This window comes from Oryzias latipes, chromosome 5 (genome assembly GCF_002234675.1).
Source record: "Oryzias latipes chromosome 5, ASM223467v1".
NCBI classification, from domain to species: domain Eukaryota; kingdom Metazoa; phylum Chordata; class Actinopteri; order Beloniformes; family Adrianichthyidae; genus Oryzias; species Oryzias latipes.
Genome location: NC_019863.2, coordinates 10316238 through 10343088, shown reverse-complemented (window position 1 = coordinate 10343088; position 26851 = coordinate 10316238). Strand labels below are relative to the sequence as shown.

Sequence of the window (26851 nt, the reverse complement as noted above, 5' to 3'; positions counted from 1 at the left end):
ATGTCCAGATCCAGTAAATTTCAATATGTTCAGTTCCAGCCATGGATGAAGTTTATTGGAATATTTGCTTCAGATTTTGTCATAAAATGGCCACCAAAATATACGTTGTGTCAACATCCCATAATGATTTCTAAACTTATTTTATAGTCCAAAGCCTTGTGATCATTTAAATGTTTGAACGGTGTCTCTAGCTACAAGTATGTTGAAGTTATAATTGTTGAAAGAAACAAAAGTTTGCAAGGATTTTTTTCAATGTATTTCAATGAAGCAAAAAATCCTGTAATATCCTGAAATATCTTAAAAAGTACAAGGATTTGAAAAACCAAAAGTCATAGCAGTAATAAGATGAAAGAGCTGAACATTTTAAAAGTTAAACGGTTATAATCGGTTAAAAATTGTAGAAGGAGTTAAGTGCCGAAAAACGGCGGAAGATAGTATAAGAGGAAAACAAATGTAACACTAGAAGGAGCTGCATTTCCAGAAGAAAATGCAGGGTTGAATGCTGTACTGCTGAATGAAAGCTGAATTAGCTGAAGAAATGGCTCAACTGTACTGGAAGAACCATGAAAAGTTAAAGGTGCAAAAGTCCTAGCAGGAATAAGCTGAAAAAGTTGAACATTGTAATAGTAGAATGGCTGAAATAGGTCAAAATTTGTAGGACTTAAGCATGAAAGCTGAAATTGTTGAAAAAATGGCTGAATTGTTGAAAATTTGAAGATGTTGCTAAAATGGCTAAAAGTACTAGCACTGGAATCAGCATCATCAACTGACTCCAAAAAACACATTGTTTGAGAGTATCATATTAGTAAAAGCTACATGTTCTAAGTTGATAGAAAATCCACTCTTTTCAAAATGGCGGCTTTTCTATTGATTTTATCTCCATAGCAACCATTTTATGTTTGGGTCGCCTGGAGATGAGGAACAAATCAATGTCGGTTTCAGATGAATCGGAAAAAGTAAATTTTTGGACGTCCTTAGCAACGAGCTTTGTTTGCTAACCACGCCCACATTCCTTATATGTCCAGTTCCAGTGAATTTCAATATGTTCAGTTCCAGCCATGGATGAAGTTTATTGCAACATTTGCTTCAGATTTTGTCAAAAAATGCCCACCAAACAGTAGGTTGTGTTGGCATCCCATAATAATTTCAAAACGTATGTTGAAGTCCAAAGCCTTGTGAGCATTTCAATGTTTGAACGGTGCCTCTAGCTGAATGCATGTTAAAGTTATAATGCTTGAAAGCAACAAAGGTTTTCAAGGATTCATCATGTATTTAAATGAAGCAAAAATCTTGGAAAATCCTGGAAAATCTTGGAATATCTTGAAAAGTTCAAAGATTTGAAAGACTAAAAGTCGTAGCTGAAAGGAATAAGCTGAAAGGGTTGAACATTGTAATAGTAGAAGGATTAAAATACGTGAAAGTTTGAAGAAGTTTAAAATTGCCTCACATTTTGGCACAAAATGGCCGCCAAACTGTAGGTGGTGTTGCCATCCCATAATAATTTTGAACCTTATGTTGAAGTCCAAAACCTTGTGAACATTTCAATATTTGAACGGTGTCTCTAGCCAAAAGAATGTTAAAGTTACAATTGTTTAAAGAAGCAAAGGTGTGGCCAATGGAGCAAAAACATTGGAAAATCTGGGAATATCCGGGAATATCTGGAAAAGTTCAAAGATTTGAAGGACCAAAAGTCATAGCTGAAAGGAATAAGTTGAAAGGGTTGAACATTGTAATAGTAGAAGGATTAAAATACGTGAAAGTTTGAAGAAGTTTAAAATTGCCTCACATTTTGGCACAAAATGGCCGCCAAACTGTAGGTGGTGTTGCCATCCCATAATAATTTTGAACCTTATGTTGAAGTCCAAAACCTTGTGAACATTTCAATATTTGAACGGTGTCTCTAGCCAAAAGAATGTTAAAGTTACAATTGTTTAAAGAAGCAAAGGTGTGGCCAATGGAGCAAAAAGATTGGAAAATCTGGGAATATCCGGGAATATCTGGAAAAGTTCAAGGATTTGAAGGACCAAAAGTCATAGCTGAAAGGAATAAGATGAAAGGGTTGAACATTGTAAAAGTAGAATGGTAAAAATAGGTGAAAGTTTGAAGAAGTTTAAAATTGCTTCACATTTTGGCACAAAATGGCCGCCAAACTGTAGGTGGTGTTGCCATCCCATAATAATTTTTGAACCTTATGTTGAAGTCCAAAACCTTGTGAACATTTCAATATTTGAACGGTGTCTCTAGCCAAAAGAATGTTAAAGTTACAATTGTTTAAAGAAGCAAAGGTGTGGCCAATGGAGCAAAAAGATTGGAAAATCTGGGAATATCCGGGAATATCTGGAAAAGTTCAAGGATTTGAAGGACCAAAAGTCATAGCTGAAAGGAATAAGCTGAAAAGGTTGAACATTGTAATAGTAGAATGGTAAAAATAGGTGAAAGTTTGAAGAAGTTTAAAATTGCCTCACATTTTGGCACAAAATGGCCGCCAAACCGTAGGTGGTGTTGCCATCCCATAATAATTTTGAACCTTATGTTGAAGTCCAAAGCCTTGTGAACATTTCAATATTTGAACGGTGTCTCTAGCCAAAAGAATGTTAAAGTTACAATTGTTTAAAGAAGCAAAGGTGTGGCCAATGGAGCAAAAACATTGGAAAATCTGGGAATATCCGGGAATATCTGGAAAAGTTCAAAGATTTGAAGGACCAACATGTCATAGCTAGAATAAAATGAAAGAGCTGAACATTTTCATAGTCGAACGGTTAAAATAGGTGAAAAATTGTAGAAGGAGTTTAACTGTGAACTTCTGAACGAAAAATTCTCCATGTATTTCAATGGAGCAAAAATTCCCGGAAAACCTGGAATATCTTAAAAAGTAAAAGGATTTGAAAAACCAAAAGTCATAGCAGAAATAAGATGAAAGAGATGAACATTTTAATAGTAGAATGGTTAAAATAGGTTAAAAATTGTAGAAGTAGTTAAACGCCAAAAAACGGCGGAAGATACTATAATAAATAAAGAGAAACAGAAAAACAAAGGGTTGAATGCTTTACAGCATTCAACCAACTAGAAGGAGCTGCATTTCCAGAAGAAAATGCAGGGTTGAATGCTATAATGCTGAATGAAAGCTGAATTTGCTGAAGAAATGGCTGAACAGAGCTGAAAGAGCTCAACATTTTAAAAGTAAAATGGTTATAGTAGGTAAAAAACTGTGAAAAAAGTTAAAAAAAAAAAGATTTCCTATGTATTTCAATGAAGCAAAAATCCTGGAATATCTTTAAAAGTTAAAAAATTTTAAAAAAAGTCATAGCAGGAATAAGCTGAAAAAGTTGAACATTGTAATAGTAGAATGGCTATAATAAGTCAAAAAATGTAGAAGGAGTTAAGCATGAAAGCTTAAGTTGATGAAAAAATGGCTCAACTGTTGAAAATTTGAAGATGTTGCTAAAATTGTTAAAAGTGTTAGCATTGGAATCAGCATCATCAACTGACTAAAAAAAACACATTGTTTGAGAGTATCATATTGGTAAAAGCTACATGTCTAAGTTGACAGAAAATCCACTTTTTTCAAAATGGCGGCTTTTCTATTAATTTTATCTCCATAGCAACCATTTTATGTTTGGGTCGCCTGGGCATGACGAACAAATCGACGTCAGTTTCAGACAAATTGGAAAAAGTAAACCTTTGGACGTCCTTAGCAACGAAGTTTGTTTGCTAACCACGCCCAAATTCCATATATGTCCAGATCCAGTGAATTTCAATATGTTCAGTTCCAGCCATGGATGAAGTTTATTGCAATATTTGCTTCAGATTTTGTCATAAAAAGGCCACCAACAGTAGGTTGTGTCGACATCCCATAATGATTTTTAAGTGTATTTTATAGTCCAAAGCCTTGTGATCATTTTAATGTTTGAATGGTGTCTTTAGCTACAAGTATGTGGAAGTTATATTGGTTAAAAGAAACTAAGGTTTTAAATTTGAAAAACACAAAATGGCTGCCAAACAGTCTCCATCCCCTGATGACTTCACACTTGATATTGTTGTCCAAAGCACTGATCATTTGACAGCAAAAGTGCAGTCACCTCCTCCAGTATGGGGCATCATGTCAAATGCTTAGCTTCAAGATTTATTCTCTCAACTATGCATGTGTCAATAATCTTAGCACACTCATCCATGTCTAAAGGAGAGCTATGTTGATCATCAGCTAACTAGCTAGCTGGATGACACAGCATTATATTTTTCATTTAACCACTATCATATATGGTATAACAACATGATAGTCACTTCTCGTAACAGCCACCTAACTCATGGTTTGGGAATCAACACTTCCCATGAGCCTTAGCAGCCGTGGGCGACGCTTGTTCACAAGATGGCTGAAGCACATGTTTGAACTGCAGCCTCCAGCTATGGAAAGGAAAATAAAAAATACATCAAAACTACCTTAGATTTGCTCCCACTGTTTTTTCTAACATACATTGAAACGTCAAAGCTTATGAGTAACCCCAGCTCAAAGAAAATTCTTCCATGTAACGAAATATAACTGAGTTAGTGGAACTGAATTTCATCAAGAAAGGCAAGGTAAAAAACCATGCAGCAAAAGTCAGACCCCAGACTTGAACTCAGAACCTCTGTATGATAAACCCACCAGCTAACCCGCTGAGCTAACACTTTGGTGATGATATTATACATCCGGTATAAATTAATCACGCTTGTTGTGTATTATCTTGTTGGGAGAAGCCGAGTTGAGACAATTTCATGCCACAGTTCCTTTTTACGTGGAAAAAACAAACGGACATTTTCACTTTTGAAAAGTCTAAGGATTTGCAGGACCAAAAGTGGTGGTAAAAAAATTGTGGACGTAAAAAAATTGTAGAAGGAGATGCATTTCCAGAAGAAAATACAGGATTCAATGCTGTATTGCTAGAAGAAAGTTTAATTTGTTAAAGACATGGCTGAACTGAGCCGAAAGAGCTCAACATTTTAAAAGTAAATGCTTAAAAAGGGTAAAAACCTGTAAAAGAGGTTAAGCACAAGAATTCCCTATGCATTTTAATGGAGCAAAAATCCTGGAAAATCCTGGAATATCTTAAAAAGTTCAATGATTTGAATGACCAAAAGTAATAACTGTAATAAGTTGAAAGAGTTGAACATTTTAAAAGTTGGTTTGAAGAAAATTTTAAGGGTCCGAACCGGGTGTCGAACTGGGCGCCTCGTGCACCATAACGTCCCAATGCATTTTAATAGGGCAAAAATTCCCGGAAAAACTGGAATATCTTAAAAAGTACAAGGATTAAAAGTACCAAAAGTCATAGCAATAATGAGCTGAAAGAGCTGAACATTTTAAAAGTTGAATGGTAAAAATCGGTTAAAAACTGTAGAAGGAGTTAAGTGTCAAAAAACGGCGGAAGATAGTATAAATAATAACTAGAAGGAGCTGCATTTCCAGAAGAAAATGCAGGGTTGAATGCTGTACTGCTGAATGAAAGCTGAATTAGCTGAAGAAATGGCTGAACTGTACTGGAAGAACCATGAAAAGTTAAAGGTGCAAAAGTCCTAGCAGGAATAAGCTGAAAAAGTTGAACATTGTAATAGTAGAATGGCTGAAATAGGTCAAAATTTGTAGGACTTAAGCATGAAAGCTGAAATTGTTGAAAAAATGGCTGAATTGTTGAAAATTTGAAGATTTTGCTAAAATGGCTAAAAGTACTAGCATTGGAATCAGCATCATCAACTGACTCCAAAAAACACGTTGTTTGAGAGTATTATATTGGTAAAAGCTACATGTTCTAAGTTGATAGAAAACCCACTCTTTTCAAAATGGCGGCTTTTCTATTGATTTTATCTCCATAGCAACCATTTTATGTTTGGGTCGCCTGGAGATGAGGAACAAATCAACGTCGGTTTCAGATGAATCGGAAAAAGTAAACTTTTGGACGTCCTTAGCAACGAGCTTTGTTTGCTAACCACGCCCACATTCCTTATATGTCCAGATCCAGTGAATTTCAATATGTTCAGTTCCAGCCATGGATGAAGTTTATTGCAACATTTGCTTCAGATTTTGTCAAAAAATGCCCACCAAACAGTAGGTTGTGTTGCCATCCCATAATAATTTCAAAACGTATGTTGAAGTCCAAAGCCTTGTGAGCATTTCAATGTTTGAACGGTGCCTCTAGCTGAAAGCATGTTAAAGTTATAATGCTTGAAAGCAACAAAGGTTTTCAAGGATTCTCCATGTATTTAAATGAAGCAAAAATCTTGGAAAATCCTGGAAAATCTTGGAATATCTTGAAAAGTTCAAAGATTTGAAAGACTAAAAGTCGTAGCTGAAAGGAATAAGCTGAAAGGGTTGAACATTGTAATAGTAGAAGGATTAAAATACGTGAAAGTTTGAAGAAGTTTAAAATTGCCTCACATTTTGGCACAAAATGGCCGCCAAACTGTAGGTGGTGTTGCCATCCCATAATAATTTTGAACCTTATGTTGAAGTCCAAAACCTTGTGAACATTTCAATATTTGAACGGTGTCTCTAGCCAAAAGAATGTTAAAGTTACAATTGTTTAAAGATGCAAAGGTGTGGCCAATGGAGCAAAAAGATTGGAAAATCTGGGAATATCCGGGAATATCTGGAAAAGTTCAAAGATTTGAAGGACCAAAATGTCATAGCTAGAATAAGATGAAAGAGCTGAACATTTTCATAGTCGAACGGTTAAAATAGGTGAAAAATTGTAGAAGGAGTTTAACTGTGAACTTCTGCACGAAAAATTCTCCATGTATTTCAATGGAGCAAAAATTCCCGGAAAACCTGGAATATCTTAAAAAGTAAAAGGATTTGAAAAACCAAAAGTCATAGCACAAATAAGCAGAAAGAGCTGAACATTTTAAAAGTTGAATGGTTACAATCGGTTAAAAATTGTAGAAGGAGTTAAGCGGCGAAAAACGGCGGAAGATAGGCGTAAAGAATAACTAGAAGGAGCTGCATTTTCAGAAGAAAATGCAGGGTTGAATGCTGTACTGCTGAATGAAAGCTGAATTAGCTGAAGAAATGGCTCAACTGTACTGGAAGAACCATGAAAAGTTAAAGGTGCAAAAGTCCTAGCAGGAATAAGCTGAAAAAGTTGAACATTGTAATAGTAGAATGGCTGAAATAGGTCAAAATTTGTAGGACTTAAGCATGAAAGCTGAAATTGTTGAAAAAATGGCTGAATTGTTGAAAATTTGAAGATGTTGCTAAAATGGCTAAAAGTACTAGCATTGGAATCAGCATCATCAACTGACTCCAAAAAACACATTGTTTGAGAGTATCATATTGGTAAAAGCTACATGTTCTAAGTTGATAGAAAATCCACTCTTTTCAAAATGGCGGCTTTTCTATTGATTTTATCTCCATAGCAACCATTTTATGTTTGGGTCGCCTGGAGATGAGGAACAAATCAATGTCGGTTTCAGATGAATCGGAAAAAGTAAATTTTTGGACGTCCTTAGCAACGAGCTTTGTTTGCTAACCACGCCCACATTCCTTATATGTCCAGATCCAGTGAATTTCAATATGTTCAGTTCCAGCCATGGATGAAGTTTATTGCAACATTTGCTTCAGATTTTGTCAAAAAATGCCCACCAAACAGTAGGTTGTGTTGCCATCCCATAATAATTTCAAAACGTATGTTGAAGTCCAAAGCCTTGTGAGCATTTCAATGTTTGAACGGTGCCTCTAGCTGAAAGCTTGTTAAAGTTATAATGCTTGAAAGCAACAAAGGTTTTCAAGGATTCTCCATGTATTTAAATGAAGCAAAAATCTTAGAAAATCCTGGAAAATCTTGGAATATCTTGAAAAGTTCAAACATTTGAAAGACTAAAAGTCGTAGTTGAATGGAATAAGCTGAAAGGGTTGAACATTGTAATAGTAGAAAGGTAAAAATAGGTGAAAGTTTGAAGAAGTTTAAAATTGCCTCACATTTTGGCACAAAATGGCCGCCAAACTGTAGGTGGTGTTGCCATCCCATAATAATTTTGAACCTTATGTTGAAGTCCAAAACCTTGTGAACATTTCAATATTTGAACGGTGTCTCTAGCCAAAAGAATGTTAAAGTTACAATTGTTTAAAGAAGCAAAGGTGTGACCAATGGAGCAAAAAGATTGGAAAATCTGGGAATATCCGGGAATATCTGGAAAAGTTCAAAGATTTGAAGGACCAAAATGTCATAGCTAGAATAAGATGAAAGAGCTGAACATTTTCATAGTCGAACGGTTAAAAAAGGTGAAAAATTGTAGAAGGAGTTTAACTGTGAACTTCTGCACGAAAAATTCTCCATGTATTTCAATGGAGCAAAAATTCCCGGAAAACCTGGAATATCTTAAAAAGTAAAAGGATTTGAAAAACCAAAAGTCATAGCACAAATAAGCAGAAAGAGCTGAACATTTTAAAAGTTGAATGGTTAAAATCGGTTAAAAATTGTAGAAGGAGTTAAGCGGCGAAAAACGGCGGAAGATAGGCGTAAAGAATAAATAAAGAGAAACAGGAAAACAAAGGGTTGAATGCTTTACAGCATTCAACCAACTAGAAGGAGCTGCATTTCCAGAAGAAAATGCAGGGTTGAATGCTGTATTGCTGAATGAAAGCTGAATTTGCTAAAGAAATGGCTGAACAGAGCTGGAAGAGCTCAACATTTTAAACGTAGAATGGTCAAAGTGGGTAAAAAACTGTATAAGAAGTTAAGCTATAAGATTTCCCATGTATTTTAATGAAGCAAAAATCCTCGAATATATTTAAAAGTTCAAAGATTTGAGAAAAAAAGTCATAGCAGGAATAAGCTAAAAAAGTTGAACATTGTAATAGTAGAATGGCTAAAATAGGTCAAAGTTTGTAGAAGGAGTTAAGCATGAAAGCTGAAATTGTTGAAAAAATGGCTGAACTTTTGAAAATTTGAAGATGTTGCTAAAATGGCCAAAAGTGCTAGCATTGGAATCAGCATCATCAACTGACTCCAAAAAACACATTGTTTGAGAGTATCATATTGGTCAAAGCTACATGTTCTAAGTTGATAGAAAATCCAGTCTTTTCAAAATGGCAGCTTTTCTATTGATTTTATCTCCATAGCAACCATTTTATGTTTGGGTCGCCTGGAGATGAGGAACAAATCAACGTCGGTTTCAGATGAATCGGAAAAAGTAAACTTTTGGACGTCCTTAGCAACGAACTTTGTTTGCTAACCACGCCCACATTCCTTATATGTCCAGATCCAGTGAATTTCAATATGTTCAGTTCCAGCCATGGATGAAGTTTATTGCAATATTTGCTTTAGATTTTGTCAAAAAATGCCCACCAAACAGTAGGTTGTGTTGCCATCCCATAATAATTTCAAAACGTATGTTGAAGTCCAAAGCCTTGTGAGCATTTCAATGTTTGAACGGTGCCTCTAGCTGAAAGCAAGTTATAATGCTTGAAAGCAACAAAGGTTTTCAAGGATTCTCCATGTATTTAAATGAAGCAAAAATCTTGGAAAATCCTGGAAAATCTTGGAATATCTTGAAAAGTTCAAAGATTTGAAAGACTAAAAGTCGTAGCTGAAAGGAATAAGCTGAAAGGGTGTAACATTGTAATAGTAGAAGGATTAAAATACGTGAAAGTTTGAAGAAGTTTAAAATTGCCTCACATTTTGGCACAAAATGGCCACCAAACTGTAGGTGGTGTTGCCATCCCATAATAATTTTGAACCTTATGTTGAAGTCCAAAACCTTGTGAACATTTCAATATGTGAACGGTGTCTCTAGCCAAAAGAATGTTAAAGTTACAATTGTTTAAAGAAGCAAAGGTGTGGCCAATGGAGCAAAAAGATTGGAAAATCTGGGAATATCTGGGAATATCTGGAAAAGTTCAGGGATTTGAAGGACCAAAAGTCATAGCTGAAAGGAATAAGCTGAAAGGGTTGAACATTGTAATAGTAGAATGGTAAAAATAGGTGAAAGTTTGAAGAAGTTTAAAATTGCCTCACATTTTGGCACAAAATGGCCGCCAAACTGTAGGTGGTGTTGCCATCCCATAATAATTTTGAGCCTTATGTTGAAGTCCAAAGTCTTGTGAACATTTAAATGTTTGAACGGTGTCTCTAGCCAAAAGAATGTTAAAGTTACAATTGTTTAAAGAAGCAAAGGTGTGGTCAATGGAGCAAAATAATTGGAAAATCCGGGAATATCCGGGAATATCTGGAAAAGTTCACGGATTTGAAGGACAAAATGTCATAGCTAGAATAAGATGAAAGAGCTGAACATTTTCATAGTCAAACGGTTAAAATAGGTGAAAAATTGTAGAAGGAGTTTAGCTGTGAACTTCTGCACAAAAAATTCTCCATGTATTTCAATGGAGCAAAAATTCCCGGAAAACCTGGAATATCTTAAAAAGTAAAAGGATTTGAAAAACCAAAAGTCATAGCACAAATATGCAGAAAGAGCTGAACATTTTAAAAGTTGAATGGTTACAATCGGTTAAAAATTGTAGAAGGAGTTAAGCGGCGAAAAACGGCGGAAGATAGGCGTAAAGAATAATAAATAAAGAGAAACAGGAAAACAAAGGGTTGAATGCTTTACAGCATTCAACCAATAAATAAAGAGAAACAGGAAAACAAAGGGTTGAATGCTTTACAGCATTCAACCAATAAATAAAGAGAAACAGGAAAACAAAGGGTTGAATGCTTTACAGCATTCAACCAACTAGAAGGAGCTGCATTTCCAGAAGAAAATGCAGGGTTGAATGCTGTATTGCTGAAAGAAAGCTTAATTTGTAAAAGAAATGGCTGAACTGAGCTGAAAGAGCTCAAAATTTTAAAAGTAAAATGGTTAAAAAAGGTGAAAACCTGTAAAAAAGGTTAAGCACAAGAATTCCCTATGTATTTTAATGGAGCAAAAATCCTGCAAAATCCTGGAATATCTTAAAAATTTTAATGATTTGAATGACCAAAAGTAATATCTGTAATAAGTTGAAAGAGTTGAACATTTAAAAAGGTGAATGGTAGAAAAATTTCAAGTGTCCGAACCGGGTGTCGATCCGGGAACCTCTTGCACCATAACTTTCCAATGCATTTTAATAGGGCAAAAATTCCCGGAAAAACTGGAATATCTTAAAAAGTACAAGGATTAGAAGTACCAAAAGTCATAGCAATAATAAGCTTAAAGAGCTGAACATTTTAAAAGTTGAATGGTAAAAATCGGTTAAAAATTGTAGAAGGAGTTAAGTGTCAAAAAACGGCGGAAGATAGTATAAATAATAACTAGAAGGAGCTGCATTTCCAAAAGAAAATGCAGGGTTGAATGCTGTATTGCTGAATGAAAGCAGAAATATGATGAAAAAGCTGAACATTGTAAAAGTAGAATGTCTAAAATAGGTCAAACATTGTAGAAGGAGTTAAGCATGAAAGCTAAAAAATTGTTGAAAAAATGGCTGAAATGTCCTGGAAAATCCTGGAATATTTTGAAAAATTAAAGGACCAAAAGTCAAAGGTGAACATTGTAAAAGTAGATTGACCAAAACAGGTCAAAATTTGTAGATGGAGTTAAGCATGAAAGCTGAAATTGTTGAAAAAATGGATGTACTGTTGAAAATTTGAAGATGATGCTAAAATGGCTAAAAGTGCTAGAATCAGCATCATCAACTGACTCAAAAAACCACATTGTTTAAGAGTATCATATTGGTAAAAGCTACATGTTCTAAGTTGACAGAAAATCCACTTTTTTCAAAATGGCGGCTTTCCTATTGATTTTATCTCCATAGCAACCATTTTATGTTTCGGTCGCCTGGGGATGTCAAAAAATGCCCACCAAACAGTAGGTTGTGTTGCCATCCCATAATAATTTCAAAATGTATGTTGAAGTCCAAAGCCTTGTGAGCATTTCAATGTTTGAACGGTGCCTCTAGCTGAAAGCATGTTAAAGTTATAATGCTTGAAAGCAACAAAGGTTTTCAAGGATTCTCCATGTATTTAAATGAAGCAAAAATCTTGGAAAATCCTGGAAAATCTTGGAATATCTTGAAAAGTTCAAAGATTTGAAAGACTAAAAGTCGTAGCTGAAAGGAATAAGCTGAAAGGGTTGAACATTATAATAGTAGAAGGATTAAAATACGTGAAAGTTTGAAGAAGTTTAAAATTGCTTCACATTTTGGCACAAAATGGCCGCCAAACTGTAGGCGGTGTTGCCATCCCATAATAATTTTGAACCTTATGTTGAAGTCCAAAACCTTGTGAACATTTCAATATTTGAACGGTGTCTCTAGCCAAAAGAATGTTAAAGTTACAATTGTTTAAAGAAGCAAAGGTGTGGCCAATGGAGCAAAAAGATTGGAAAATCTGGGAATATCCGGGAATATCTGGAAAAGTTCAAAGATTTGAAGGACCAAAAGTCATAGCTGAAAGGAATAAGATGAAAGGGTTGAACATTGTAATAGTAGAATGGTAAAAATACGTGAAAGTTTGAAGAAGTTTAAAATTGCCTCACATTTTGGCACAAAATGGCCGCCAAACTGTAGGTGGTGTTGCCATCCCATAATAATTTTGAACCTTATGTTGAAGTCCAAAACCTTGTGAACATTTCAATATTTGAACGGTGTCTCTAGCCAAAAGAATGTTAAAGTTACAATTGTTTAAAGAAGCAAAGGTGTGGCCAATGGAGCAAAAAGATTGGAAAATCTGGGAATATCCGGGAATATCTGGAAAAGTTCAAGGATTTGAAGGACCAAATGTCATAGCTGAAAGGAATAAGCTGAAAGAGTTGAACATTGTAATAGTAGAATGGTAAAAATAGGTGAAAGTTTGAAGAAGTATAAAATTGCCTCACATTTTGGCACAAAATGGCCGCCAAACTGTAGGTGGTGTTGCCATCCCATAATAATTTTGAGCCTTATGTTGAAGTCCAAAGCCTTTTGAACATTTAAATGTTTGAACGGTGTCTCTACCTGAAAGCATGTTGACGTTACAATGGTTTAAAGAAGCAAAGGTGTGGTCAATGGAGCAAAATAATTGGAAAATCCGGGAATATCCGGGAATATCTGGAAAAGTTCAAGGATTTGAAGAACAAAATGCCATAGCTAGAATAAGATGAAAGAGCTGAACATTTTCATAGTCGAACGGTTAAAATAGGTGAAAAATTGTAGAAGGAGTTTAACTGTGAACTTCTGCACGAAAAATTCTCCATGTATTTCAATGGAGCAAAAATTCCCGGAAAACCGGGAATATCTTAAAAAGTAAAAGGATTTGAAAAACCAAAAGTCATAGCACAAATAAGCAGAAAGAGCTGAACATTTTAAAAGTTGAATGGTTACAATCGGTTAAAAATTGTAGAAGGAGTTAAGCGGCGAAAAACGGCGGAAGATAGGCGTAAAGAATAATAAATAAAGAGAAACAGGAAAACAAAGGGTTGAATGCTTTACAGCATTCAACCAATAAATAAAGAGAAACAGGAAAACAAAGGGTTGAATGCTTTACAGCATTCAACCAATAAAGAGAAACAGGAAAACAAAGGGTTGAATGCTTTATAGCATTCAACCAACTAGAAGGAGCTGCATTTCCAGAAGGAAATGCAGGGTTGAATGCTGTACTGCTGAATGAAAGCAGAAATATGATGAAAAAGCTGAACATTATAAAAGTAGAATGTCTAAAATAGGTCAAACATTGTAGAAGGAGTTAAGCATGAAAGCTAAAAAATTTTTGAAAAAATGGCTGAAATGCCATGGAAAATCCTGGAATATTTTGAAAAAGTAAAGGACCAAAAGTCAAAGGTAAACATTGTAAAAGTAGAATGACCAAAACAGGTCAAAATTTGTAGACGGAGTTAAGCATGAAAGATGAAATTGTTGAAAAAATGGATGTACTGTTGAAAATTTGAAGATGATGCTAAAATGGCTAAAAGTGCTAGCATCAGCATCATCAACTGACTCAAAAAACCAAATTGTTTAAGAGTATCATATTGGTAAAAGCTACATGTTCTAAGTTGACAGAAAATCCACTTTTTTCAAAATGGCGGCTTTTCTATTATTTTTATCTCCATAGCAACCATTTTACGTTTGGGTCGGCATGGGATGACGAACAAATCGACGTCAGTTTCAGACAAATCGGATAAAGTAAACCTTTGGACGTCCTTAGCAACGAAGTTTGTTGGCTAACCACGCCCACATTCCTTATATGTCCAGATCCAGTGAATTTCAATATGTTCAGTTCCAGCCATGGATTAAGTTTATTGCAATATTTGCTTCAGATTTTGTAATAAAATGGCCACCAAACAGTAGGTTGTTTCGACATACCATAATGATTTCTAAACGTATTTTATATTCCAAAGCCTTGTGATCAATTTAATGCTTGAACAGTGTCTGTAGCTAAAGGCATGTTGAAGTTATGATGGTTGAAAGAACCAAAGGTTTTCAAGGATTCTCAATGTATTTAAATGGAGGAAAAATCTTGGAAAATCCTGGAATATCTTGAAAGATTCAAGGATTTGAAAGACCAAAAGTAATAGCTGAAAGGATTAGGCTGAAAGATCTTAACATCGCAACAGTAAAATTGTTAAAATAGGTTTAAAAAAACAGTTTAAAATCGCCTCACATTTAGGCACAAAATGGCCGCAAAACCGTAGTTGGTGTTGCCATCCCATAATAATTTCAAAATTTATATTGAAATACAAAGTCTTATGAGCAGTTTAATGTTTGAACAGTGTTTCTAGCTAAAGGCATGTCAAAGGTAGGAAAGTTAAAAGCAACAAAGGTATCAAATTTGAAAACACAAAATTGCTGCCAAACCCTCCCAATCTCTTAATGATTTCAAACCTTGATTTTTCAGCATTGGTCATGTAAAACTAAAGTATTAGTGCAGTCATCTCATCCATTAGGGGGCACCATGTAAAACACTGAGCCATATGATTGAATCTCCCAACTGTGCATGTTTCATCAATCATAACACACTCATCCATGTATTATGGAGAAACAAAATGATCATCAGCTAGTTAGCTGAATGACACGGCATTATATTGTCATTTGAGCACTGACTTACGTGGTGTAACAACATGATAGTCCCTTGTCGTAACAGCCACCTAACTCATGGTGTGGGAATCAACACTTCCCATGAGCCTTAGCGGCCGTGGGCGGGGCTAAGGCCAGGGTCCTGACATTTGTTCACAAGATGGCTGGAGCACATGTTTGAACTGCAGCTTCCAGCTACGAGGAGGAAAATAAAAAATACATCAAAACTAACTTAGATTTGCTCCCACTGTTTTTTCTAACATACATCGAGTGTTTGTGTGTGTGCTTTAAGCCTCTCTGATCATTTTAACGTTTGAATGGTGTCTCTAGCTAAAATTGTGTGGAAGTTGTAAGGGTTGGAAGAATCAAAGGTTTTCATGATTGAAAAAGAGCTGAATTTGTGGATGAAATGGCTCAACTGTCCTGGAAAATCCTGGAAAATCTTGAAAGTTAAAGGATTTGAAAGACCAAAAGTCATAGCTGAAAGGATTAAGCTGAAAGATCTTAACCATGCAACAGTAAAATGGTTAAAATAGGTAAAAACTGAAGTTAAAAATCGCCTCACATTTAGGCACAAAATGGCCGCAAAACCGTAGTTGGTGTTGCCATCCCATAATAATTTCAAAACTTATATTGAAAAACAAAGTCTTATGAGCAGTTTAATGTTTGAACGGTGTTTCTAGCTAAAGGCATGCTGAAGTTACAATGGTTGAAATAAACAAAGGTTTCAAGGATTCTCCATGTATTTTAATTCAGCAAAAATCTTGGAAAATCCTAAAAAATCCTGGAATATCTTAAAAAGTTCAATGATTTGAATGACCAAAAGTAATAACTGTAATAAGTTGAAAGAGTTGAACATTTTAAAAGTAAAATGGTAAAAAATTTTGAAGCGTCCGAACCGGGAGTCGAACCGGGCGACTTGTGCATCATAACTTCCCAATGCATTTTAATAGGGCAAAAATTCCCGGAAAAACTGGAATATCTTAAAAAGTACAAAGAGTAGAAGTACCAAAAGTCATAGCAATAATGAGCTGAAAGAGCTGAACATTTTAAAAGTTGAATCGTAAAAATCGGTTAAAAACTGTAGAAGGAGTTAAGTGTCAAAAAACGGCGGAAGATAGTATAAATAATAACTAGAAGGAGCTGCATTTCCAGAAGAAAATGCAGGGTTGAATGCTGTATTGCTGAAAGAAAGCTTAATTTGTAAAAGAAATGGCTGAACAGAGCTGAACATTTTAAAAGTAAAATGGTTAAAATAGGTGAAAACCTGTAAAAGAGGTTAAGCACAAGAATTCCCTATGTAATTTAATGGAGCAAAAATTTGCTTCAGATTTTGTCATAAAAAGGCAACCAACATTAGGTTGTGTCGACATCCCATAATAATTTCTAAACGTATTTAATAGTCCAAAGCCTTGTGATCATTTCAATGTTTGAACGGTGTCTCTAGCTACAAGTATGTTGAAGTTATATTCGTTTAAAGAAACAAAGGCTTCAGATTTGACAAACATAAAAAGCCTGCCAAACAGTCTCCATCCCATAATGACTTCAAACCTTGATGTTGTAATCCAAAGCACTAATCATTTGACAGTAAAAGTGGAGCCACGTCCTGCAGCAGGAGACATTCTGGCAAATGCAAAGTATCAAGACCAATTCTCTCAGCTATGCATGTGCCATGCGGTTTTGCACACACTTCCATGTATAATGGAGAGATATATTGATCATCAGCTAGCTAGCTGAATGATACAGCATTATATTTTCATTAAACCACTAATTTATGTGGTGCAAAAACATCATAGTCACTTCTCGTAACAGCCACCTAACTCGTGGTTTGGGAATCAACACTTTCCCATGAGCCTTCACTTTTGAAATGTCGAAGGATTTGAAGGACCAAAAGTGGTGGTAAAAAAAATTTTGGAGGTAAAAAAATTGTAAAAGGAGTTAAACAAGGCCTGAAATTATTGAAAAAATGGCTGAATTAATGAAAATTTGAAGATTTGAAGGAAAGGAATGAGCTGAACTGTTTCATACAATGGTTAAAGTAAGTAAAAACCTGTAAAAGAAGTTTAGCACAAGGATTCTCTATGTATTTTAATGGAGCAAAAAATCCTGGAAAATCCTGGAAAATCCTGGAATATCTTAAAAAGTTCAATGATTTGAATGACCAAAAGTAATAACTGTAATAAGTTGAAAGAGTTGAACATTTTAAAAGTTGGTTGGAAGAAAATTTTGAAGCGTCCGAACCGGGTGTCGAACCGGGCGCCTCGGGCACCATAACTTCCCAATGCATTTTAATAGGGCAAAAATTCCCGGAAAAACTGGAATATCTTTAAAAGTAAAAGGATTTGAAAAACCAAAAGTCATACCAATAATAAGCTGAAAGAGCTGAACATTTTAAAAGTTGAATGGTAAAAATCGGTTAAAAACTGTAGAAGTAGTTAAGTGTCAAAAAACGGCGGAAGATAGTATAAATAATAATAATAATAAATAAAGAGAAACAGGAAAACAAAGGGTTGAATGCTTTATAGCATTCAACCAATAAATAAAGAGAAACAGGAAAACAAAGGGTTGAATGCTTTATAGCATTCAACCAATAAATAAAGAGAAACAGGAAAACAAAGGGTTGAATGCTTTATAGCATTCAACCAATAAGGTGACACAGAAATTAATTAGAGTAATTAAATTGATGTACTTTTACATTTTAAAAGCTAATTTGCCTTATAGCTCTTGTATTAGCATGAGACTCTTTTTTTCAGAGTTTGCTAATGTTCGCATTACGCTAGCTTGTGAAGATAATTTTAGTTTATTAAGCAAAGTCTGTGCTTAGTCCTCAAATTAACATAATGTTTGCATGTTTAACTAATTTTCCTGGTGTGAGTTTCTAGTTTCAGCTAATTTTGCTGATTGTAATATCAGTCTAGGCCATTTAATTACCGGCAATTTGGTCATAGTTATGATTTTCTTTTATTAAACTAATCTGGTCTTTTAGCTAATTTAGCTTACTTCTGCATCTTAAGTGTCCATCTAGTCACTAAACCTCATTTTAACTCTTCCACCATTTCCTTTTTTCCCCCAGACCATTTCAAATTCTCTTTCCTCACCCCCGATTTTACTTTTTTTAGACAATTTCTTCAGGCGTTGCCACCATTTAGGTTAAAATGAAAGACAGATACTTGTTTATGGCCATGTTGCATATCAAAGGTTTGACTTAATGTTTAACTCATGTTGAGGAAAACAAGAGAAATGACTTACAAGCTAGAAAAAAATATATAATAGTAATAATTATAAAAGCAAGGCATATCTCCAGATGGTTCTTTCCAGGGGCAGCCTTCTTCCTCCCAGCAGGACTATGCCAACTCTGCAAAAGAAGTGTCGTTATCACTTGTGTCCCTGCTTCTGCACCTGGGGGGAAATAGGTCTATTTTTATCTCCATCACACTGCTGGGGAAATGTGAGCCAGGAGAAGGAAGACTGAGTGAAAGGTTTCCTTTCTTGGAGCTGTATGTTGTAGGATAACAATATAGGCTGATGGCAGTGTGAGCCGAACCACAACTAATACTTTTGTTTCTGGAAGATCAATTGCTGCTGTCATTTATCAGCAATGGCCTTGCGCTGTGCCTGAAAGTAATGGTTGTTTTTTTTGATTATTTTATTGCTTTCTTTTTTCTTTGCAGTTATTTTCAGTAAAAGTAAAGAAAAGGTGCTTTGAAAATAGAATAGTGACTGATAGCTGCCACACTTCCCTTGTAAGTTTCTACAAACTTTTTTTAATTTACTATCAAATATAACTTGGTTGTGATGGGAGAGAATTAGTAATTGGAAGTTATTTTATGTTGTTTTTGTTAAACTAGCAAATATTAAAATACCCCCTCTAATCATCTTTTGATCAATTTTCAAGGCATTCCAAGTTATTTTATTTTTTTTACATACGATTATGATGTTTTAGCAAAAATAAAAAAACTGTCGTTTTCTAGAAAAATCGTTTTTGTAAAGCGACAGTAGTTCATTAGAACATCACCTCTGAATTAAATTGTGGCCTTCCCAGCATCCATCTGATAACATGCTGTCCCGCTAGCTTACAGCCCCTCTCACCCTCAAGCTAGCCGTAGAGTTCTGAGCCGGTTGTCATCTCAGAAGAGTAGCACAAAGACGCACATGGATCCATTTGTCTGCAAGTGGATGTATCAGAATGGAGCGGAGCACGGAGCTCGTGACTTGCCATAGTGGCTTCTATGTAACAAATACACAGCATTTTTTCATCTGCTGCTGTTTCACTACAATTTGAATAAAGAAATCTTCAGAAATGTATTTTTAAGCGTAATTTTCTTTATATAGGTCTTCTCATCATTGGAAAATCTTACAGGAGCATGTTAAAAACATGATTTTCATCAGATTGAGTCTTTAAATTCTTTTATTTTCCACTTATGTCCTAATGCTTAATTATAAAAAGTGTTTCAAATGTATAAAATCTACTTTTTGTTCTTGACTTTGTTGTTCAGGACAAAGCTTTGCCGCTTGAACTGTAACGTTTATCAAGTGACACAGTTTTCTTTACTGACTGCAGTTGTGTTTTGAGAGCCTTTGAACATGTGTTTTTATATATTTTTTGCAGGTTCAGTGAAGGTTGAACTGGTTCAGTTTGGGTGACTGAGTCAGCCGCTTCAGAATATTCAATTTTTTCATTCTGAAAAACTGTGTTGTGAGTCATTGTCTGTCTGTGAACTCTGCTCCAGTCGGCTCTGGTGCTTCAGAGCTGTCATCTCCCCTAAGCTGTGGACCTGGCTCTAAAGTGTTTTCTGTAATCATTATTGGGGGATTTATTGATGTTATGCACTTTGTGGTGAAACTATCATGGTTAAATCTTCTCTTCATAATGAATTTAGTTTTTGACATCATTTTAAGAAGGTTCATGACTTTGCTGAATACTGAGTTTACTTGATGGTAAAAAGGCATTTGAATCAGTTAGGAGTGTTTTTGTGTGTGTGTGCAGACCAGATATTTGTAATGCAATACATTACTATGGAAGTAACTAACTCTCCAGCTTGGCAGCTTTACATTAACACTCGTTGCACTGAACTGTATCAGATTAATATGAATATTTTCAAAACATATATAGATCATTTATGTATTTCTATACAAATGTGTCCAAGTGTGAAGACACTTGGACACACATATATATATATGTGTGTGTATATATATATATATATATATATATATATATATATATATATATATATATATATATATATATATATATATATATATATATATATATATATATATGTGTATATATATATATATATATATATATATATATATATATATATATATATATATATATATACACACACACACACGCCCCCTCTCACCCTCCGCGGGTGGTTTTTCCTCCAAGCTCAGGTCCTCTACCAGAGGCCTGGGAGCTTGAGGGTCCTGCGCAGTATCTTGGCTGTTCCTAGCACTGCGCTTTTCTGGACTGAGAGGTCTGAGGTCTTTCCAGGTATCTGTTGTAGCCACTCCTCCAGCTTGGGGGTTACTGCCCCGAGTGCTCCAATTACCACAGGCACCACTGTCACCTTCGCTTTCCATGCTTTCTCCAGTTCTTCTCTGAGTCCCTGGTATTTCTCCAGTTTCTCATGTTCCTTATTCCTGATGTTCCCATCGCATGGCACTGCCATATCCACCACAACGGCTTTCCTCTGTTCTTTATCCACCACTACAATGTCTGGTTGGTTCGCCATTACCATCCTATCAGTCTGGATCTGGAAGTCCCACAGGATCTTTGCCCTCTCATTCTCTACCACCTTCAGAGGTGTTTCCCATTTTGACCTTGGGATTTCCAGTTCATATTCTGCACACATGTTCCTGTATATTATTCCAGCCACTTGATTGTGGCGCTCCATGTATGCTTTACCTGCCAGCATCTTACATCCTGCAGTTATGTGCTGGATTGTTTCAGGCGCCTCTTTGCACAGCCTACACCTTGGGTCTGAGCCTCTATCGCTCTGGTGCTCAGGGCTTGTTCCTGAGCTGTCAGGATGAGCGCTTCAGTGCTGTCTGTAGACCAGCCCTTTCTAGCCATTGGTAGGACTTTTTGATATCAGCCACTTCAGTTATGGTCCGGTTGTACATCCCATGCAGGGGTTTGTCCTCCCATGAGGATCTGTCCTCCAGCACTGTATCCTCTGCTCTCCATTGCCTGAGACATTCACTGAGCACACTGTCATTTGGGGCCTTGAGCTTGATGTACTCATGCATCTTGTATGTTTCATCCTGGATAGTGGCTTCTACACTCACTAGTCCTTGGCCTCCTTCCTTGCGGCTAGCATACAGTCTCAGGGTGCTGGATTTGGGATGGAACCCTCCATGCATGGTGAGAATCTTTCGTGTTTTAACATCCGTGGTCTGTATCTCTTCCTTTGGCCATCTTATTATTCCTGCAGGGTATCTGATAACTGTTAGTGCGTAGCTGTTTATTGCCCGGGTCTTATTTTTGCCATTGAGCTGGCTACTCAGGACTTGCCTTACTCGTTGGAGGTATTTAGCTGTTGCAGCTTTCCTTGTTGCCTGCTCCAGGTTGCCATTTGCCTGCGGAATTCCAAGGTACTTGTAACTGTCCTCGATGTCTGCTATTGTTCCTTCTGGGAGTGAGACCCCTCCTGTGTGGACTACCTTGCCTGTCTTTGTCACCATCCGGCTGCATTTCTCAAGCCCAAATGAGATCCCAATGTCAGTACTGTAGATCCTGGTGGTGTGGATCAGGGAGTCAATGTCACGCTCGCTCTTAGCATATAGCTTGATGTCATCCATGTAGAGGAGGTGACTGATGTTGGCCCCATTATTGAGTCGGTATCCATAGCCAGTATTGTTGATTATTTGGCTGAGGGGGTTCAGACCTATGCAGAACAGCAGTGGGGACAGAGCATCCCCTTGGTATATCTCACATTTGATGGACACTTGTGAAAGTGGCTTCCTGTTGGCTTCAAGGGTGGTTTTCCACAGCTTCATTGAGTTTCCTATGAAGGCTCTTAGAGTCCTGTTGATGTTGTACAGCTCCAAGCATTCAGTGATCCATGTGTGTGGCATTGAGTCATAGGCCTTCTTGTAATCAATCCAGGCTGTGCACAGGTTGGTGTGTCGTGACTTGCAGTCTTGAGCGACTGTTCTGTCGACCAGGAGTTGGTGTTTGGCTCCTCTGGAGTCTCTACCAATGCCCTTCTGTGTGTTACTCGTGAATTGATCCATGTGCCTATTTATCTTGGTTGCAATGATGCCTGACATGAGCTTCCATGATGTGGAGAGACAGGTTATTGGCCGGTAGTTGGATGGGACTGCACCCTTTGAGGGATCCTTCTGGATCAGGATCGTTCGCCCTTCCGTTAGCCATTCGGGGTGAGTCCCATCTCTTAGCAGCTGGTTCATTTGTGCTGCCAGGCGCTCGTGGAGTGCGGTAAGCTTCTTTAGCCAGTAGGCATGTATCATGTCAGGGCCAGGTGCTGTCCAGTTCTTCATACCTGAGACTCTTTCTTGGATGTCTGCCATTGTGATGGTTACTGGATTCTGTTCAGGGAGGTTGCTATGTTCTTTTCTCAGAGAGACCAGCCACTGGGCTTTGCTGTTATGCGCTGTCTCATATACTTTTCCAGTACTGTTCAGTTTCTAGCCTTGGTGGGTCTGCGCGGCTGTTTTGACCCTGCCACTGTGCGTACACTTTTGCATGTTGAGTTGCGAAGCCTGTTTATTCGTCTGGCTTCATTGTCTCTTGTGTACCTTTTTAGGCGGCTGCTCAAGGCTAGGAGCCTTTATTTGGCAGTTTCCAGTGCTTCAGGTATGGGCATCTGGCTGTATCTCTTAGGTACTTGCTTTCTCATTGTACCTCTTTGAGCCTCTGTCAGCTTACTCACATCCTTCCGAGTTGCCTTGATTTTGGCCTCTAACCGTTGCTTCTATGGTGGGTACTGTTTTCTTCCATGGTTACTCTTGTAGCCAAGCATCTCAAGGATCACTGCTGCTGAAGTGTAAACCAGTTCATTGGTTTCTGTGATGGTTGTAGTGGGAATTGCCCTCAACGCTCCATTCACAGTTTCCAGTAGACTTTCAGGCGGTACATCCCTTAACCGTTGTAGCTGGTGTCGGGGTTGCCTAGTGTTCATTGTAGACATGATCTTGTTTTTCAGGTCAGTTGCTGCCTTGCTCAGCGTAATTGTGGTTGTTGGGGCTGTGTACCCAATCTCAGGGTGGGAGTGTGGTATAACCTCCTCTCTGACCTGTTGTTCTGGGTCTCCCGTGGCATTGTATTGTATCGCTTCAATCTCAAGTTGGGATAGGAGTTGCCGTTGTGGATGTTGGAGCACTGGGCTACCAGTTGTTATATATATACATATACATATATATATATATATATATATATATATATATATATATATGTATTTATATATATATATATATATATATATATATATATATATATATATATATATATATATATATATATATATATATGTATTTATATATATATATGTATTTATATATATATATATATGTATTTATATATATATATATATGTATTTATATATATATAAATTTCCTCCATGTTTGATAAATTAAAAATGAATTATTATTATATTAATTATTATATAGTACTATTAAAAATATTTTAAACTCTAGGAGTTTTTCTCCAAAGGAATAAAGCATTTTAACAATTAGCAATTAAAGTGGCGTAAAATTATCAGAAATTTGAAAAACAACAATTGAATCAGGGTCTTTTTAAATTTAATTAAAATCTTCCCAATTAACCTGAAACAGCTGACTAAAGTATTTGGTTATGATATCTGTGTCACTAATTGAAAGCTTGAAACACTGAAGAATCTGTTGTGCAATGTTTCCTCTGGTTTTCTGCTCAACACCCAAATAGTTGCAGAAAGTTTATTCGCATTAACAATATGAAAGAACTTGTGAAAGTTTAACTGAAAACATGAACAAAATTAGGAAACAGAATTCATTTTGCATACCCAAGGGCTTTTTATACCTTAAATACAAGTTATTATTAAAAAGTGTTCACATTTCTTTTTGCGGTCCTCTGAAAAAGGACAGTTTTGGGGGGGGGGGGGGGGGGGGGGGGGTAATAACAGCAGCCGTTTCCCTCCCACTTCTGTCCTCATTAGCAGCTCTGTTGACCTTTCCTCTGAGCTGTTTTCCAGTCGTACTGTGGAGAAATCGATCAGATCATTCTTGAGCAGGAATTGTACTGTTGCTTTGCTCTTCCAACGGGGATGTCAGGTGGGGGTCCGTAGACCCCCCCATATTAGGCAGAATTAGGGTATATTTCAGGGGAAAAATAGAGAATACAACTATGGAAACACATTTTAAAAAGATGATAACTTTATCCCTTTGAGTAAAGGTTTTAAAGAATGTCACTCAAAAATGAGCTTAATATTTAAGGTATAAAACTTTAGAAAATGTGAAAAAAAAATTGTCATTTTCAATTGGAGAACTTTTCATCAAGGCTGTCACATTATTCCTCAAACAAATGTAGTGTGCACCACAGATTTGACAGGGTTGAGTAGAGGTTAGGTGAATAGTTTTTTTTAAAACAAATTCTTTGGCTTCTGCTGCATTGGTGGCTGCTTTAAAGGTATTTAAAACCTATGTCAGAGACGGGGGAGTGTTAGAGGGAAGCAAATCAGAGCGAAATGTTGCTAAATATAAAAATGCTTAGAGGAGATTTGGGGCTATGGTAATGGAAATAAGAAGCCCATCAAAGCTGAAGTGACACACACATCCAGGACAACCAGTCATGTTCTTCAAACGATCTGCCCGGCTGTTGTTGACAGACGTGCTCTACATGCAGTAGGTGGTAAATGAGCTGCCCCGCTTTCTTGCTTTTTTATTTTATTTTACAAATTGTCAGTTTCCTTCTTGCTCATCTTTGCCGAGGCCGACTCATAGACTCCTGCTGAACCAATCATTTCCTCACTTTGGAAGATTGCCTGTTGACACCGCTGCCGCAGTATGGCTCTCCTGCCACTTTGCCCACTTGTGATCTTTTAAATTGCTGGAGAATTTAGCTGATTTTTTTTGCTTCCATTTGCTGGTGTTGATGGTAATCGTGCAATATGCTAGGGTTCCTGCAGTTTACCTTTGATGGCAGCAAAAAAGAGAAAAGTTTGGGTTTCACTGTATTTTTTGTTGTTTTCATCTCGAAAGAGATTCCAAAGATTCAGTGAAATGAACTCAGTTGCTCGTCTTTTCTTGCATTTTCTCTCTCTCTGTTTAATATGTTGAATTAGTATTGACCCAAATTATGTTGACTCATGTAAAACAATTTTCCATCATCTAAATAACCTTTCCAGCTTGATTTATGGTTTATTTTATTTAATATTTATGAGTCTAGAATTCATGTTTTTTTTCAGCCTTTTTCAGATTTGCATGCCAACTAACATGTTTGTAGGAAAGAACGTGTCAACAGGGAGTTGGCATCTGCCCTGTGTCCGTCTGTCACAACTAACCCTTCCGTCTTCCTGCTCCAGGCTGTCCCTTCTGGAAGAATGGCGCGGTATACGGGACGAAGCTCTGTCTGAGCTCAGCGGGATTAAGGACTGCATCTTTGTTCACGCTGGAGGCTTCATTGGCGGGAACAAGAACCAGGAAGGAGCCCTGGAGATGGCCAGAAGGACCCTGCAGGCTGCCGCTCAGTGCCCGGCTAACGGAAGTGGTTGACTGGTTGCACAAGATGGTTGAGGGCTTTTTTTTTTCTGCTGGCCAGTCTTACACGGAGGAGCAGCATTCAGACGTTGCTGGTTTTCTCCATCGAGTTAATGTTGTTTTACTATGCTGAGGTGGTAATGACAGGAAACAGGAATAAAATGAAACTGATTTATAAATTCAATGAGTCCCTTCCTTTCTGAAATTTTTGCCTCATAAAAGTGTCTGTTTTTTGTTGTTGTTTGCTATTGACTACCACCTCAAATTAGATTCTTCTTTTACCTGCTTGGTTAAATGCAACAGTAAACCTTTTTTCCCCCCTGCTCCTCAATTATCTATTGAGTTTTGTTGGGTGAGGTTAATAAACCGCCGTCTGACGAACCAGTACCAACATCTTCAAACCCTGGAAATATCACCGGCTTACCTTTTAAGGGCTTCATTATACAGACACCTGGACAATCGTTCCTCCTTTCATTTGCAGCATTTTCTGATAGTGCCGCTGTACAACAAAGAGATTCGCAGGCAGCCTCCGTTGGCTCAAGGATCAAAGCATCAATAATAAGGTCTGATTAATTTAAAGAAATTAATTTTCCCAAACACTACAAGGATAGGAGCCGGTGTTGTGACGAGGTTAGCGGTGCTGTCAATTGTGCAGTAATAAAGTCGGTGAATCTACCTTCAATTTTTCTCATTAATGCAGCAGCTCTCAGCTCTTGCCTTGTACTTCCCCTAGTCAAAATCTAAATATTAATAAAGGAAAAATCAATCAAATGATCATTAGTTGCAGTTTGAGTCTGAGTGGCTCCAGAAACATGCTTTTCTTGCATCTGTTCTTTCCATTTCACCGATGACTCAGAGATGTTCCCACAGATTTTAGTGGTATTAGTCCCTTGTGTGCTGGACTGCAGCCAAAGTCCCAATCCAATCTATAGGCCTTTTGTCAAAGGCCTCTTATGGTCACGTACTCCCCATTGTAATCCCTGCCAACTAATAGTAGTGTTTGTGGAGATTCAGGTGATAACCTTTTCTTACAATCCCTCTCTGAATGAGGCAGGACGCAGTGAAGGTGTATTCATCATGGTGGCCTAATTGGAGATGTTTCAAAGGAAACATCAATCTAAAAGGAGGGAGGAAAAACACCAACTTGCAGCTAAATTT

General features: G+C 36.8%; 1 protein-coding gene across 1 annotated transcript in view; it reads left to right on the top strand.

Moving 5' to 3' along the window:
- c5h12orf10 (chromosome 5 C12orf10 homolog) overlaps positions 1-26024 on the top strand; it is a 58982-nt gene extending 32958 nt beyond the window's left edge. The window contains exon 7 of the mRNA XM_004068672.4: positions 25519-26024. Within this exon, the coding sequence (XP_004068720.1) occupies positions 25519-25708 (190 nt within the window). The 3' untranslated portion in view covers positions 25709-26024. The remainder of the gene's footprint in view (positions 1-25518) is intronic.
- The last annotated feature ends 827 nt before the right edge of the window (positions 26025-26851 follow it).